Source organism: Amblyomma maculatum, chromosome 3, assembly GCF_055883805.1.
Source record: "Amblyomma maculatum isolate TAMU_Amacu chromosome 3, ASM5588380v1, whole genome shotgun sequence".
Lineage (NCBI taxonomy): Eukaryota > Metazoa > Arthropoda > Arachnida > Ixodida > Ixodidae > Amblyomma > Amblyomma maculatum.
This window is the reverse complement of record NC_139346.1, coordinates 84,839,974-84,853,674: the sequence shown is the minus strand read 5'-3', so window position 1 is coordinate 84,853,674 and position 13,701 is coordinate 84,839,974. Positions and strand designations below refer to the sequence as shown.

The 13,701-nt window shown below is 44.7% G+C and overlaps 1 protein-coding gene across 2 annotated transcripts in view; it reads left to right on the top strand.

Annotated features, from left to right (window-relative positions):
* Positions 1–530: 530 nt before the first annotated feature.
* The window catches only part of LOC146195160 (cytochrome P450 3A31-like), a 38,678-nt gene continuing 25,507 nt past the window's right edge, over positions 531–13,701 (top strand). The window contains exons 1-3 of one of the 2 annotated variants that reach the window (XM_084596196.1): positions 531–633; positions 10,019–10,115; positions 13,455–13,580. In XM_084596196.1, the coding sequence (XP_084452322.1) occupies positions 605–633; positions 10,019–10,115; positions 13,455–13,580 (252 nt within the window). In that variant the 5' untranslated portion in view covers positions 531–604. Of the gene's footprint in view, positions 634–7,283; positions 7,333–10,018; positions 10,116–13,454; positions 13,581–13,701 lie in introns of those variants that run through there. The other variant, XM_084596197.1, reaches the window with a different exon arrangement.

The window sequence follows — 13,701 nt, the reverse complement described above, 5'->3', positions numbered from 1 at the left end:
GCGGAGGAGCACGTTTTGGAAGGGATATTCTTTATGTGGCTTAACAAAACGCACCTGGAACAGGACATATATTATACCCGTCATAGAAATGCCCTGAAAATGAGGTGCTTCGTTATGCAACACATATGAAAACAGCCAGCGGCCTCTGACCCCCCAAAAAATACATCAGCGACCTTTTTGATGTTGTATCAGTGTAAAACTATGATGGAATCGTTTCGATAATGAATCCGTAGATTGTCACAGGAAGAACTCGGGGGCTGAAGTCTTTTTAAAAATAAGTGCCGAGTCACTTCCGTTCCTTCAGCACATCACTTCTATGTGGTCAATCTGTGGGTTTAAATGACACTCAAAGAGGTCATTAAAACTCATAGCTGTCATCTATAGATTTCTATGGATGACAGCTTGCATCCATAGAAAACTGTTGTGTAGTGTGTGGGACGTTTTAGCGCCCTCATGACATCGCTAAAAGGGTTTTGTTTTCGCGATATTTGAAATTTATTATTTTTATTTCACCCGACTTTACTCAGGTTTCTCGCTCAGCGTGCCTGGAAGTTCTCACTCTTCAGGAGACTTGGAATACCGGGACCTCCTCCCAGCTTCATTTATGGAAATCTTAAGGAGATCCGAACAAAGGTATTTATTACTGGACACCTGCCGTGTTATGTCTCTTAAGTGGTAACACTGCACGAAAGTCCTGCACGATTATTCCACTTCATTCCTGCATGCTAGCCTCTGATGCTGCCTTCCCAGATCACATTCTTTTGCTTTGATCGGTCGTTTCGTCTTATATTTGTTCCGATACCTCCTCTTAACAATCTCGCTCTATTGCACCTCTCCCGCCTGGCTTGGTGTACATACTTCCTCAAAGTAGCGTGTGTATGGACTGGTATAGTTCCTTATGTGATTTTACTATTTTGAAACCTTGCCATAGATAACACTTCAGTTTGATTCAGCATAGAGACGAAATAGTAGGGGGCTGGTGTAGTGACTGCGCATTGATATTGCGTGCTTCTCATCCTATTGTAAGCCCCATTTCTCTGCCATCAACCGATGCACGCAAGACGGTGTCAAGCTGTGCGCATTACTTCGTTCAGTTCAGTCGTGTCCGACTCTTCGTGACCCTATGGACCATATCACGCCATGCTTTCCGCTCTCTCACTATCTTCCTAACATCACATAAATTCAAATGCAGTGCCTCGAGGATGCCATCTAACCATCGTGTTCGCTGCCTACCTCTTCTCCGGCGACCCTCAACCTTTCGCAACATCAAATCTTTCTCCAGCGACTCCTCTCTTCTCATCAGATGACCAAAGTAGCTGAGCTTTAACTTTAGAATTTGACCCTCCGATGAGCAGTCAGGGTTGTTGGTCGGCAATATCGACTGATTTGATCTTCTGGCCGTCCAAGGAACTCTCAAGAGTCTCCGCCAGCACCTCAATTCAAACGCGTCAATTCTTGGGCGGTCAGCCTTCTTCACAGTCCAACTCTCGCATCCATACATCACAACTGGAACAACCACAGCACAAGTTATACGGATCTTAGTTGGCAGACTAATGTCTCTGCTCTTTACTAGGTGAAAGCTCCCGTATTATGTGACCTCGGCAGAGGCTCATGGAGACAAAGACGGTTGCGTGTAGCTCAGTCCATAAAGTTACATGCACTATTTGGAGTCGACTTACGCACATTGCAGGAGCCTGATTTTCGTTTTTCAGCATCAAGGAAGCGTTTGTACAAGAGTTTAATTTCTGTGCTCTTGTCTCCATGCGCCCATGTGACGTTCTTTGTATCTTGGTTTTACCGAAACACTGTATACTCCAAACAGCAGAAAAAGCGCATTTATTGGCATGTACAAACACTTTCTTTTATAAGCTATTTATTGAGACTCTGCCCGTTAAAACGTGGTTAGGAAAAAATGGCATTTTTTATCTACGGTAAATTCCTGCCTTTGCGATTCTCTAGATACAGTTCATCATTGCTTTTAAACTTCAAGGATGCAATACTGGTCTGGAATATTATGCAACGGACACTCTAAAAAGACAGTTTGACACCGCATTCTGTGCGATATTTCATAGCACTGCAGTTTGTTGATGAACCCTTGAGCAGGTTCTAGATTCCATAAACTCTGGAAAAGGTTCATGGTAAACAGACATTGTGATTCTGTTGTTTTTGCAAAATACCGCTTCTGTAGGATAATTGTTCGTTTAGAGAAATAGCATGCGTAAGCCGAATGCATAGGCGGAACATCTTCACGGCGGCGGAATACACTAAGCGTACGTTGAGCCGAATGCTGAAAGGTGTGGAGGGCGTCGTTTCACGATCGACGATATTCTTGTCTTCGGGCATTCGAAGGAAAAACATGCCCGACGTGTCTGCCAAGTGTTGCAAAATCTAGACGAATCAAGCATTGAAGTGTACAATCGTCCAATTTAAGGGTGAACACGGTTCAGCGTGGCCGCGCTCCACGGAGCGCCAGTGCATCCGGTGCGGTCGCGCTTCGAAGCGAAGCCGCGCACGCACGAATGAACCTAGGGGAGGAGCTTCGTGTCGTCTGCTGCAGCGCTGGAGAGCGCCGCTTTTCCTTTGCAGCAAAGCACACTGAGATACGCCCGACGGCGGGAGCATAGAAAAGAAAAGCGCACTTCACTCTGTTTGGCATATTGTAGAGCTCTGTTTTAGCTTTGCGCCGTCTTTCATTTTCCGGCACATGCGAAATAGCTGATGTCAGAAAGCGCTCTGGAAATGAAACTGCCTTGCACTGTTAGAGCTTTTTTTATCGGCGAAGAGAATAAAAAGCAACTCATTTTCGATAACTCATAACGCGATGTTATCGCAAGTTAGACAGAAGCACGTCCAGTGGATACAAGTCTCACGGATTGGTTTTTGACAAATAACCAGAGCATAATGCACGTGTGTCTGACTGGACATTTAGTTGCGCAGTGACTTGCGGTCGTGTATCAGCATCACAAGCCGATAAGACAGGGCCGGATGGCTCTTGCTACCACGGTCCAACAGGCGATAAATGTAGGCCGAGCTCATGCTCGGGCTGTACGACAATCCGTCTCTACGCTGTGAGCAGCATTCACACAGGCACCTGAACTAAAAGTAAAGGTTTTTTTTTTCCTGTAGTCGCACAGGCAGGACTTTGATGAATAAAGTATTCCTGTTTTTTTTTTTTATGGAAAAGGGGATTTTATGTGCCTCGACATACCAGTGAGCAGACAAAAGCCAGCTTTTGCTATTTCGCGTATTGACAGCAGAGTCTCTGGCTCTCATCCATTATCGTACTCATCATACCAAATTTATCCAGATCCCTCAACTACGGCCCACCAATAAGCTCATGTGCCACTTCGATGCAAATAATAACTAAATATAAAATTAAAATTATCGTTTAGGTCAGTTGCGGTCATTCCAGTCTTATTTTGTCATATTGCTCGTTTCGTAGTCATGATAAGTCATGCCTATTTGCTATAATCGATATCACTCATCAGTAAGCATTTTTACTCCTTTCCAGGCCGTTGCGGTCACTCTAGTCGTCGTATGACATATTGGTCGTTTTGTAGTTATGATGAGTCATGCCTAGTCATTGTATTCATTACCACTGATAGCAAAGTATTTTCAATCAGATGCGTCATTTGAAGCCGTCGGTTAACATTAGCAATCATGATCACTCATGCCTAGTCATAGTTATTATTACTACTCATCGCTGAGCTTTTTACTCATTTTGAAATCGGTTGCAGTCATTGCAAATCGTATTTTCACATACTGGTGATTACCGAATATTTTAGTCGCTATTAATCCTTTTCATTGCCATTAGAATTATTCAATAACTCTATCCATGCCTATGACTTATTCATTACTTATCACCTTCAATCGTTTTCATTCCTAACCTCTCACCTCACACGTTCTTTACTTACGAGTGACACATCAGCGCACAGATACGACGCACAGATGACGCGCACAGCTCCTGCGCACACATTTTTGCTTCATAAGAATGGAAAAGCTTTCGCTTTAAAAATTACAGAATGAAAAGGCGTTTTTAAAGATGATATCGTGTCTACTCTTACGCCAAAAATCATCCGTTCAATTATTTTCTTTACATCCTTTTTATTAAATCTGATGAGTCGCCGAGTGAGTTGCGAAATAGTGCTCTATGGATTTATGAGGTTTCCCACTTAAGTAAAGCACGCATAGCCCGAACCGCAGAGAAAAAAAAATGACACGAAGCTAGTACTGAGCGCGAGGGAACACCTCGTATTTCCTCCACCCTCATCACGTCTAAAGAAAGTTAGTTTGCGTGGTGTGAGAAGTGTGTTTCAGTTCATGCAGTTAATTGAAATTGCAACTAGCCGTTCACTCGCTACAAGGTAATTTGAATTGGTGAAAAAATTGCGCTGAACCAAGCACACCACAAGAAAGAAGACGAGACACATCTCTCGTGTCTCGTCTTCTTTCTTGTGGTGTGTTTGGTTCGGCACAATTTTTTCACCAATTCAATTATGCTCCAACTAGCCCAAGAAGCGGTGCTAACGCTACAAGGTAAACCAGGTGCAGTATGCCAAACTGAGTGAAGTGCGCTTTTCTGGGCCGTGCTCCCGCCATCGGACGCCGACACGTATCTCAGTGTGCTTTGCTGCAAAGGAAGTTGCAGCAGATGACGCGAAGCTCCTCCCCTAGGTTCATTCGCACCAGCGCGGCTTCGCTTCGAAGCGCGACCGCACCGGATGCACTGGCGCTCCGCGAAGCTTGGTTACGCTGAGCCGTGTTCACCCTTAAAATGCACGACCCAGTACTTCCTCTGCAAATAAAGTCGGGCAATTTCGGTGGGCCAAAAGGTCTAATCCACAAAATATGGAGGTATGATCACGCTGCCAACACCTGAATACCTGAGTGTTATAAGAGGGCAGCTTGGCACGACTAACCTTGTAAGATGTTTCAGCCCTCTTCTTCCCTACATCACAGCCCCGATCAAAGCGCTTCTGAAAAATAATGGTTCGTTTTAAGAACTAAGAAACTGTTTCTTGAAAGCCTGCATGGTGAAGTGTGACCTGTCCTAGTAGGCAGCCGTTTCAGTTGGTGGAAGGTCATACTGCCTCGGTGTCGTCTTTCTACAGGATCAGCCATCGACTGAGAAGAGCCGTAGCTTATAAGTCGAGGTCTCACGCTGCCGCAGAGACGATTTACAGTTTAACAGAGAAAGACTCTTCACTGCGACATGGGCTGTCGAGCGTTGCGACCAGTTTGCTGAGACATCGAGCTACAAACCGAACCGGATCCCTGCCCTCTCCTCATTATTCTTGAGTTAACTGAGCTAAGTATTTGTCACACTGCCTTGAAACCAGAAACTACGGATCCGTCTCACGTAGTGCGAGTAGTATGGGTGATAAGGTATGCCTGCATGCTTCTTTTTTCTTTCAGTTAACGAGCAATCTGTCCGTGTAATCAAATTATCTGCACTAAAAGCGACGTTTCTTGTAATAATTACGTCTGGTTCGTTTCTGCTGTACGTGGCAGTGAGCGCGTAGAGTACGGCACAATTATGCACTACTTGGTCAGATATTTAGGGGAGTCCCCCAAGGTGGAGTAGATTTCTAATAAGGGAACTTTCTCAGAACTTACTCTGACAATTACTCTCTTATTACCCTTCCCAATTCGAGTTACAGATCAAATCGCTCTCACCCTACCATCTGATCCGCTGACCATTTTGGTTAGCTCAGTCGATAGAGCGACTGTCCTGGAAAAGCAGTGGGGCCGATTTCAATCCCCGGACCTGGACGAATTTTTCTTCAACTACGAAGTTGTAAAAAAGCTGTATAGCTTTCATTTGCATCCGCATGGCCGCGCTTGGGTGGATGTCGAGGAGTAATTACTCCCTTGTGCCCCACTTAGTCCACAAATATTTCTCTAAGCATATGGTTCTTGTTTGTTGGCTTTCTTTTAGTCTACATTTTAAATCCCTGTCGCCTTGTCCTCGCTCTCGCCGTGGCATTCTCCTGGTTTAATGAACTTGGATTCCATATGGGGTAAAGCGTGTCCCCTGCCGGAATCGTTGAACTGTTTTATGCATCCAGACTATATATCAAGGAAACGTGCGCACAGTATATAAAACTGAGCAGTACGAATATAAACAAAAGGTGTGATTACAAAGGGGATTACATCAGACCTTCCTGCAAGATTATCCGCAGCCATTCCGTGCGTCACCGTCAGTGGCCATATTGATAATCGATAGAACTACGGTCATCGATCATCTCTAGTGTCATGCATTATCTTTGGCAACTAATCATCCCATTTGTCTGCACTGCGTTCTGAATAAAGCGGCCACCTGTGCAAGTAGGGCTCCATGCTGGAGGATGCTGTAGTTGCGAAGGATCAATAAAAGGTCCTCGGCCCCAGTGCAAAGTCTGCCACCGAACCATAGTAACCTCCCGCTCAACTTTTGATCAAGGTCACCTTTTACAACGTTCGAGGACTGATGTTGAAGCGCGTATATGTAGAAATAATATGGAAGGGAACACAAGAACCCATGATGATCTGAAATGATCGTGCGCTAGTGGGTTTTATATACACCCGAGGTACGCATTGTCATGCTCTGGCTTTGAACCTGGTGCGATAGCTCTTTACGACAATGTACCTGTTTACCCCGTATTTCGATCAAGGATCCAAGTCCCTATTCTTCTTACCCTTACCACTTTAAAATTTGCACGCATGCATTGCCGTGCTTGCGACCGGACGCGCGCCCAGATTTTCGAATAGCCATATGCGCCCAGTTTGCTTGCATCCCCACGTGCTTACACGTTCCCTTTTCTGTTGCTTCTGCCTGTACCTCCGAAGTCGCTGAAACGCTTTCAAGGTGAGGGTATGCGTGATACAAGTGGAAAAAACGGTTCGCTACTTGAATTAAAAAACCTTAACCAATGCGCCGTTTGATTAAGGAGGAGGTATGTGTGCTAGTTATTTTGGGCTGTGCCAAATATGGTCCAGTTCATGTTCCCCGCCGAGAAAAGGCGTTGTCGTTGGTGTTATAATGTGGGCAAGTGCTTTTTTGGGCAGTGGATAAGTCCGTTAACAGAAACAGTAAGTAATATAGAATGACTGCCACGACCAAATATCCGCATTTCTCCACACGTTGTGATATTCATCTCAGGTGGCTATTAAGATGTTAAGTTGCGACATCTCGTCGTATCTCGCGCTCTCGTATGTCGCGAGCGAACATCTCGTTTCACTTCGGCTGACGAACCCTTTTTAATGCGATCTCTTTAAACACGCTTCATGGATATTTCAGGGAACTGGCGCTGTGTTTGAAGAATGGAGCACGAAGTATGGAGACCTTGTTGGGTAAATATCACCTAACGATTCTAGTTTTCGCCATGTTGGGGAAAATCCCCTGAACACAAACGATGACTATTCGTACACAATTACTTTGTCCCTGCTATACTGAAGCTGGTACAACAAGCCGAACAGTGTATAGCTGTCATTAAAAGAGTATAGTCACCATTTTTGAAGCATTGGAAGGAATACGATTGCTTTCCAGGTTACACAGAGATGCTCCACAAGCAATCCCAACCTCGCACGTTTCCACGAAGATATTTTAATTTGATTTTAAAAACAAGCCATGCAATTACTTCGTTTTTCAAAACCCATTGTCATCAACATCGTTGTGACGAAAACGTGTGCATAGGTAAACAACTTGACGTAATCAAACAACTATGACGTGGAGTCGGCAAAGGAAAGAGCAGTGGCGACACATGGCCGGACTCGAACAGCGCCGCTGCCGCTTCCGGTGCTGCCCTGAGAAAGACTATGCTTCTGCTCGCTTCCCTCGATGGCTTCATCGTTGGTGCATGTTACAATTACCTCACCGGTGTACGTATAGAGACTGCCTACTAAACTCAGGCCCCGACAGCATGCCTGCCCAAGTGCAGGGCTTACGGCAACGGTGCCTCTCGACAGCGCGCCGGGAACATACTGCGCCGCTCCCCGCCTACCCTAGACGTCGCTAGCCCTAGCTGGTGTCACTTCGGAGCCCCAGCGGAAGGCGCTTCGGAACAGGCTAACGCTGTAATAAACGTCGGAGTTTAGCGCCGCTTTACTGGCAAGCCCATCTCGTAAAATATTCCTTGCTTTGCGCGACGCCTTCAGCAGCGGAGCTAGCAGACATCAGGTGCGTCGCACCGGGCAGCAGCTGTAGGGAAAAAAAGTTTGCTTGTATCACTGTAATTATTTCTACCAGGACCTTCGTATTGGCCGAATAATCCTCGCAACGTAATCGTGACTCATAGTCCTTTATACAAATAGTTATGTAAACGAATGAACAGCGATCCGCGATAGCTAGATTACCGATAGCGGATGCTATGAGGCAGCTATGACTTGGGAGCTGATCGTGGCAGCCACGGCTTTACGCCCCCAGATTGCCTTGACTGCGCCAGATGGTGCCACACGCTTGGACGGCGGCACGCAGGCCTGTCGCGTCGGGACCAATCAGCGCGTGAACAGGCGTGAGCACGGGAGCCATCGGGAGAGCTTACGGGTTACGGTGGCTGATCGCGTCATTACTAAAACATTTTTTTTAAAACAGCTTGGCTCACAGTGTTGGCCAAGCGGACCGATAAAACGACATCTTCACGGTTCCTTTCTTCAACATTCCTATCAGGTGACATTTCCTGCGCGTCAACCCAACAAGCTTTTGTGGCTGCTGCTGATTCCTGCTTCGTCGCTTGAGTCGCAGGCGAACGGGTAGGGATTAAAGTTTCCGGCAATGTTAGTAACATCCACGCTATTGGGCGCGAAACAACGTCCTAATTCGGCTACGCTGAAGCGTTGCTCGACGACGATATTTTCTTGCACGTACGACAGCAAGCAGACGAAAAACGCGACTCGAATGCGTCATCAGATTTTGTGTTTACGCGATCACCAACCTTGCCAGTAGGGGGCGCTCGTGTGGCATAATGTTAGTAATGTAGGAACAAAATTTAATAAATATAATGGTGATTTAGTTAACCATTATAAATCAATAATTAAGATATATGGAGAAAAATGAGCATGATAGCTACTGCTACCGCCCCGTTTCAAAGGGGACGCTCCTATATTCCATCCCCATTCCATCCATCCATCCATCGTATCTTTGACGTCAGCGCGCTCGTGTCCGGAGAGATCGAAACCGAAACTGGTCCTGATAAATGCGTTAATAATGAATTAATTGGTCTGTGCTGGGGCTTTTTGGGTCGCAGTCCCTCTGTTTTCGACCACTGCGGATCGATTAAAGCAAACATACCGGAACAGAAAATGTACGTGTCTATACTCCTTTAAGCTATGCCATGCTGAACAAAAATTCTGAAATCGGCTTCTATGCTGAATCTGCGGGGCATCTCCGAGATTTTCATCTACTTGTTTTTTCGCTTGTGCTGCTTCAGGACGCAGAGATAGATAAGGCTTGAGAACAGAAGATATGAAAAACGGCGATCGATATTCGGAGGGTTGCGGATGCACGAACAAGTTTTTTTCTGTTTTCTGCTTTACTTTCTTTTTGATTTGCGGTCGAGCTGTTAGAGCGAGGGGAAAGGGAAGGTATTTTTCACAAATTCCGATAACAGAGTTGGCGCTGGCGCGCTATTTCTTATGTAACAGATATTTTGTCTGAATATGGGAGAAGAGGGGTTGAATATTCCATACTTGGCGATGAATCCAGGTAATCAGGTATCACGGTATGTTCCGGCTTTGTCGCGGGTGTAGAAGTGCAGCCCGTGTTCGTATGGTAGCATGCCATACGTAACTGTCAGAAAGGAAAATTTTAGAAGAGCTGATTAGCGATGCTGGTTATTTCAGAAGGCCTATGGATGAAAACTTACTTGTCCAAGATATCGCGAAAGAGGGCTTCAGCGATATTCGTCAATGTGCGCCTTACAGGGAGAAGTAACACTCCTTGCTGCAAGTCCTAGCTTCTGCATGAAACTTGATGCCGGTTATGGAATTCATTTTTCCTCTATCAATGCCCAGAGACCGGTGCTGGTGTTTCTTACTTCAGGTACTTCCATGGAACCATACCGGCAGTGCTGACGAGAGACCTTGAGATGATCAAACAAGTGTTTATTAAAGATAGCAAGAAGGTTACCGGCAGACAGGTGAGGACTGGGTTTGCTATAGCCACTGCCTTCATCGTGCCAGAATAAGAATACAAAATGCTGGCAGATTCCACCTTCAGCTGCCAGCTTGAAGTACCGGACGTATAGACATATATAGAACGCAAAGCTGTGTTGCGTTTCTCCCTGCGTCTCACAATTCGAGCTGGCCCCCGCAAATAGAATTGCGTCAACTATCCGAGAAAAATACAACACTGGGAGATACTTGTGTGCAGCTTGGAGACCTGATTCATGGGTTTCAAACTGCAGTTACAAACAAATTACAATGAAATTTTCGTTTTAAGCACATATAAAAAGGTTTAGAATTTCAGGGACACAAATGGGTTCAACGTGTGAAAGCTACAGGTAAGGGATAGGAAGCCTTTTTTTGTAACGCTAAATATTGGCCGTCGTTAAATAAAACAGTTGCCGTAGAGAGCGACTGTTAGGGCGTCCTTTGCACTGCCCTGGTGGCAGTTTTCTGCACTACATGCCTGATGTAAGGAAACGTCTGACGATTGCTGCGAATTAAAAAAAAAAAATTTCGACCCACAGTTCAATGCCGCCGAAAAACAAATTGATATGCCTATCCTTCAAGCATGATGCATTCGAGTCCTTCAACTCTGTTGAAATCTCGCTCAAGCTTCCCCCTAGAAATCTGCAAAGTCTTCCAAAAACACGAACTTATCGTAGAGAATAAATCTGTCAAGCATATAAAAACTGCGATTCCATTACACCTGGATGGGTTCCAGAGCTGTCTTCAAAGGAAGCAAAAGGACCTTATCTGATTAGTGAAGCCACGGAACCCTAAGTGGTGGTAATCAAGCTGACATCCGGTTCCGATGTCTTCACCAATCCGCCAACTCGACATGAGGGCGAAAACGGCACTTCATAATACGACGCAAACTCGCAATGAGGGCCAAAGAAAATGACTCACTTTTAAAAATACCCAACGAAACTGCACGCCTAGCATTCTCAGGACTCGGTAGAGCTACTGGCTAACGCCGTTGTGTTGTCGTTTATCTTGCTTAAGATGAAGCAGACTACAGATTGGGTATGACTAATCGCACTGATAACGAAGTGGATTTTTTATTTCACAAGTGTCAGGTTCTACGCGAGCACCCGAACTTTTCAAAGTTTGTGGGGCCTCAACAATGGTTGTCTAACGTTGCTCTCAAATCATTCAATGTTAAACAAAGAACGGCAATTAAAAATGACGAAACTTGTAGAGACATTCTTGGGGACCAAAACCTAATTTCACACGGAAAATCTCCTTTAAGCCTCGGCCCCCTCCCTCCCCTTTACTTTTTTTTTTCAGGCTTTAACGCAACTGAACACAAACTGGGTTTTCCATTAGTAAGTTCACGTCTGTTGAAATACAGATAAAAATTACTCCAAAAATTTACTTTTGGCAGCGCGGTTACCCATATATCTGGCCCTGCAGCGCTGCGATCTAAAATAAACGAACGAATCTATAGCTCTATGCCACGAAATATACCGCTACCCCAAAAACTAATGGATTTCTCATTTCAGATTGCAGCCGCGGATGTGTCTTTTATAAAACGAGATATGGTATAACTTCCTGTTAGGCGATAGAGAAAGATAAAAAAAGGGACGTAAACCGTTGACGTGCATTACGAATATCTAACACAAAGCGCTGTCGTGTTACGTTACGTGGCTATAAAATGACGTATAAAAAAGGAAGATAGGAGGCGCGTGCACAAATGTTTTTCTCCGGTGGAGTGATATTGACGACATAAAATAGCGAGGAAAGCGCTTTACAATTTACTCTACGCTAGAACACACGCTGTTGTCCTCGCTCTAGCCCTGGCTCTGCCGGTGTTGAGCACGTGCGTTGACTTTCTGCTCCGATCTCGGTGCTAGATTAAGCTTCGAGCATTCTTTTTTTTTTCTCTGCACTTTCCCGGGATTTACCGATGGTACCTTTATCCCAGCTAGTGACACATTTCTTCTAACTGTACAGCGCAAAGGCTCGTAGTTTTATGTCCTTGGGCCCAACGTAGAAACTTGATTTTTGCCGTCTCTTAGCTTAGATTGCACTCTACTAGTCCACATCTTGCTATAATAACTTATGTCATCTACGCTCACGACAGGGACCCGGTAGCTTTCACGCAGAAATTCAGCCCTTCTGGTGGTGTTTGCGTTAACTACCAAGCGAGGACATAGTGCGGGCTTTGCGCTAAACTTACCACCTCTGCTCATAGCACCTCCTCCTATTACTCCTCGCAAGGTAGACGCTCGTGAGTGCGCAGTTGAGAACTCTGGACCAAAATGGCACAGTAACGGGATATAATGTTATAATGAGGCCACATAAGCCACCAATGTAATCAGAACAAAAGTTTAATTTAATTTTAAAACTATATATTGTAAAGCAGCCAACGCATAGGGTAGATGGTTCCCTGATTTCTTTCTTCAACTCCCATGTTGCGCTAGTGTACAATGTTCAAAATAAATGTTTTCATTTTATGGTATAAGCAAGCCTAACTGGCGCCAGGTGTAGTGGACTTATTTTTGTTTCATTGAAAGTCAGAGACTGAATGGTTTTTACAGAGAACCCCCCTCTGCAACTAAAACGATGCTTCACCTTAAAAGATCTTTTTTTTTTTTTGTGAAACCGAATTTCTGGACTCACACTTTTTTTTTGTTTGCTTGAGCTATAACAGTAAGCAAGGGAGATGCTTTAAAATCTAAAACGGGGCTCCTCATATCCGGAATTTTTAGTTTACGAGGGAGAGAGTGTCTGAATGCATTTTTATAAATGTTCTCTCAAAAAACCTTCACATTGGTTTTTATTGATATATCTCTTACTTGCTCTGAGTAAACGACACACTTCAGAAGCAAATATTTCGTACGCATAAGAACCTCGAACCGTTGCTATCAATTATTATGTTCAAAATCATGCATTTGCCTCAGAATTATTTAAAACGCATCACATTGGTTTTCTATGGATAACATTAACTACTGTGAGCGCAGGCCAATCTTCAGAAGCAAATTTCGCTAAGCATAGTAGGCTTGGACAATTTCGTATGTTCATAAAAGTATTACACAATAATTCGCAAACAGGTTTTCCCGTTCCAATTACTAGTCGCAAGAGTAGGGAAACTTCAAAATCAAACGTTACCCACGCACTGAAAACAGATACATTTCCATCAACGCGCATATAGCAGTATCTTATAATATACCACAACTGTCTCAGTTAAAAGTTGTCCCAAAAATCTTGGTGCGGTGTATGACACCCGTGAACATCAACGCAGCTGCAGTACGCATATATAAATCTACGTAACCCTACACGTTGTCTGCGCGAAAACCGTATCGTTGCAGGTGTTCACAGCAGTGACTCAGCATCTACCTCTCAACCAAATTAAGCTGACGAGGATTACGGGGAAAGCCTGGAGGGAACTGAGGAGTCTCATCTCTCCGGCATTCAAGTCATCCAGCATGAAGCAGGTCGGTTCTTCTGAATTCCCCTCTTCCATTCTGTTCTAGGAATTCCACTCACTGATATTCCATTCAGGAGAATAATGCACTGCGTTAAGCATGCGGTAACGTGATTTGAGCGAACAAACAA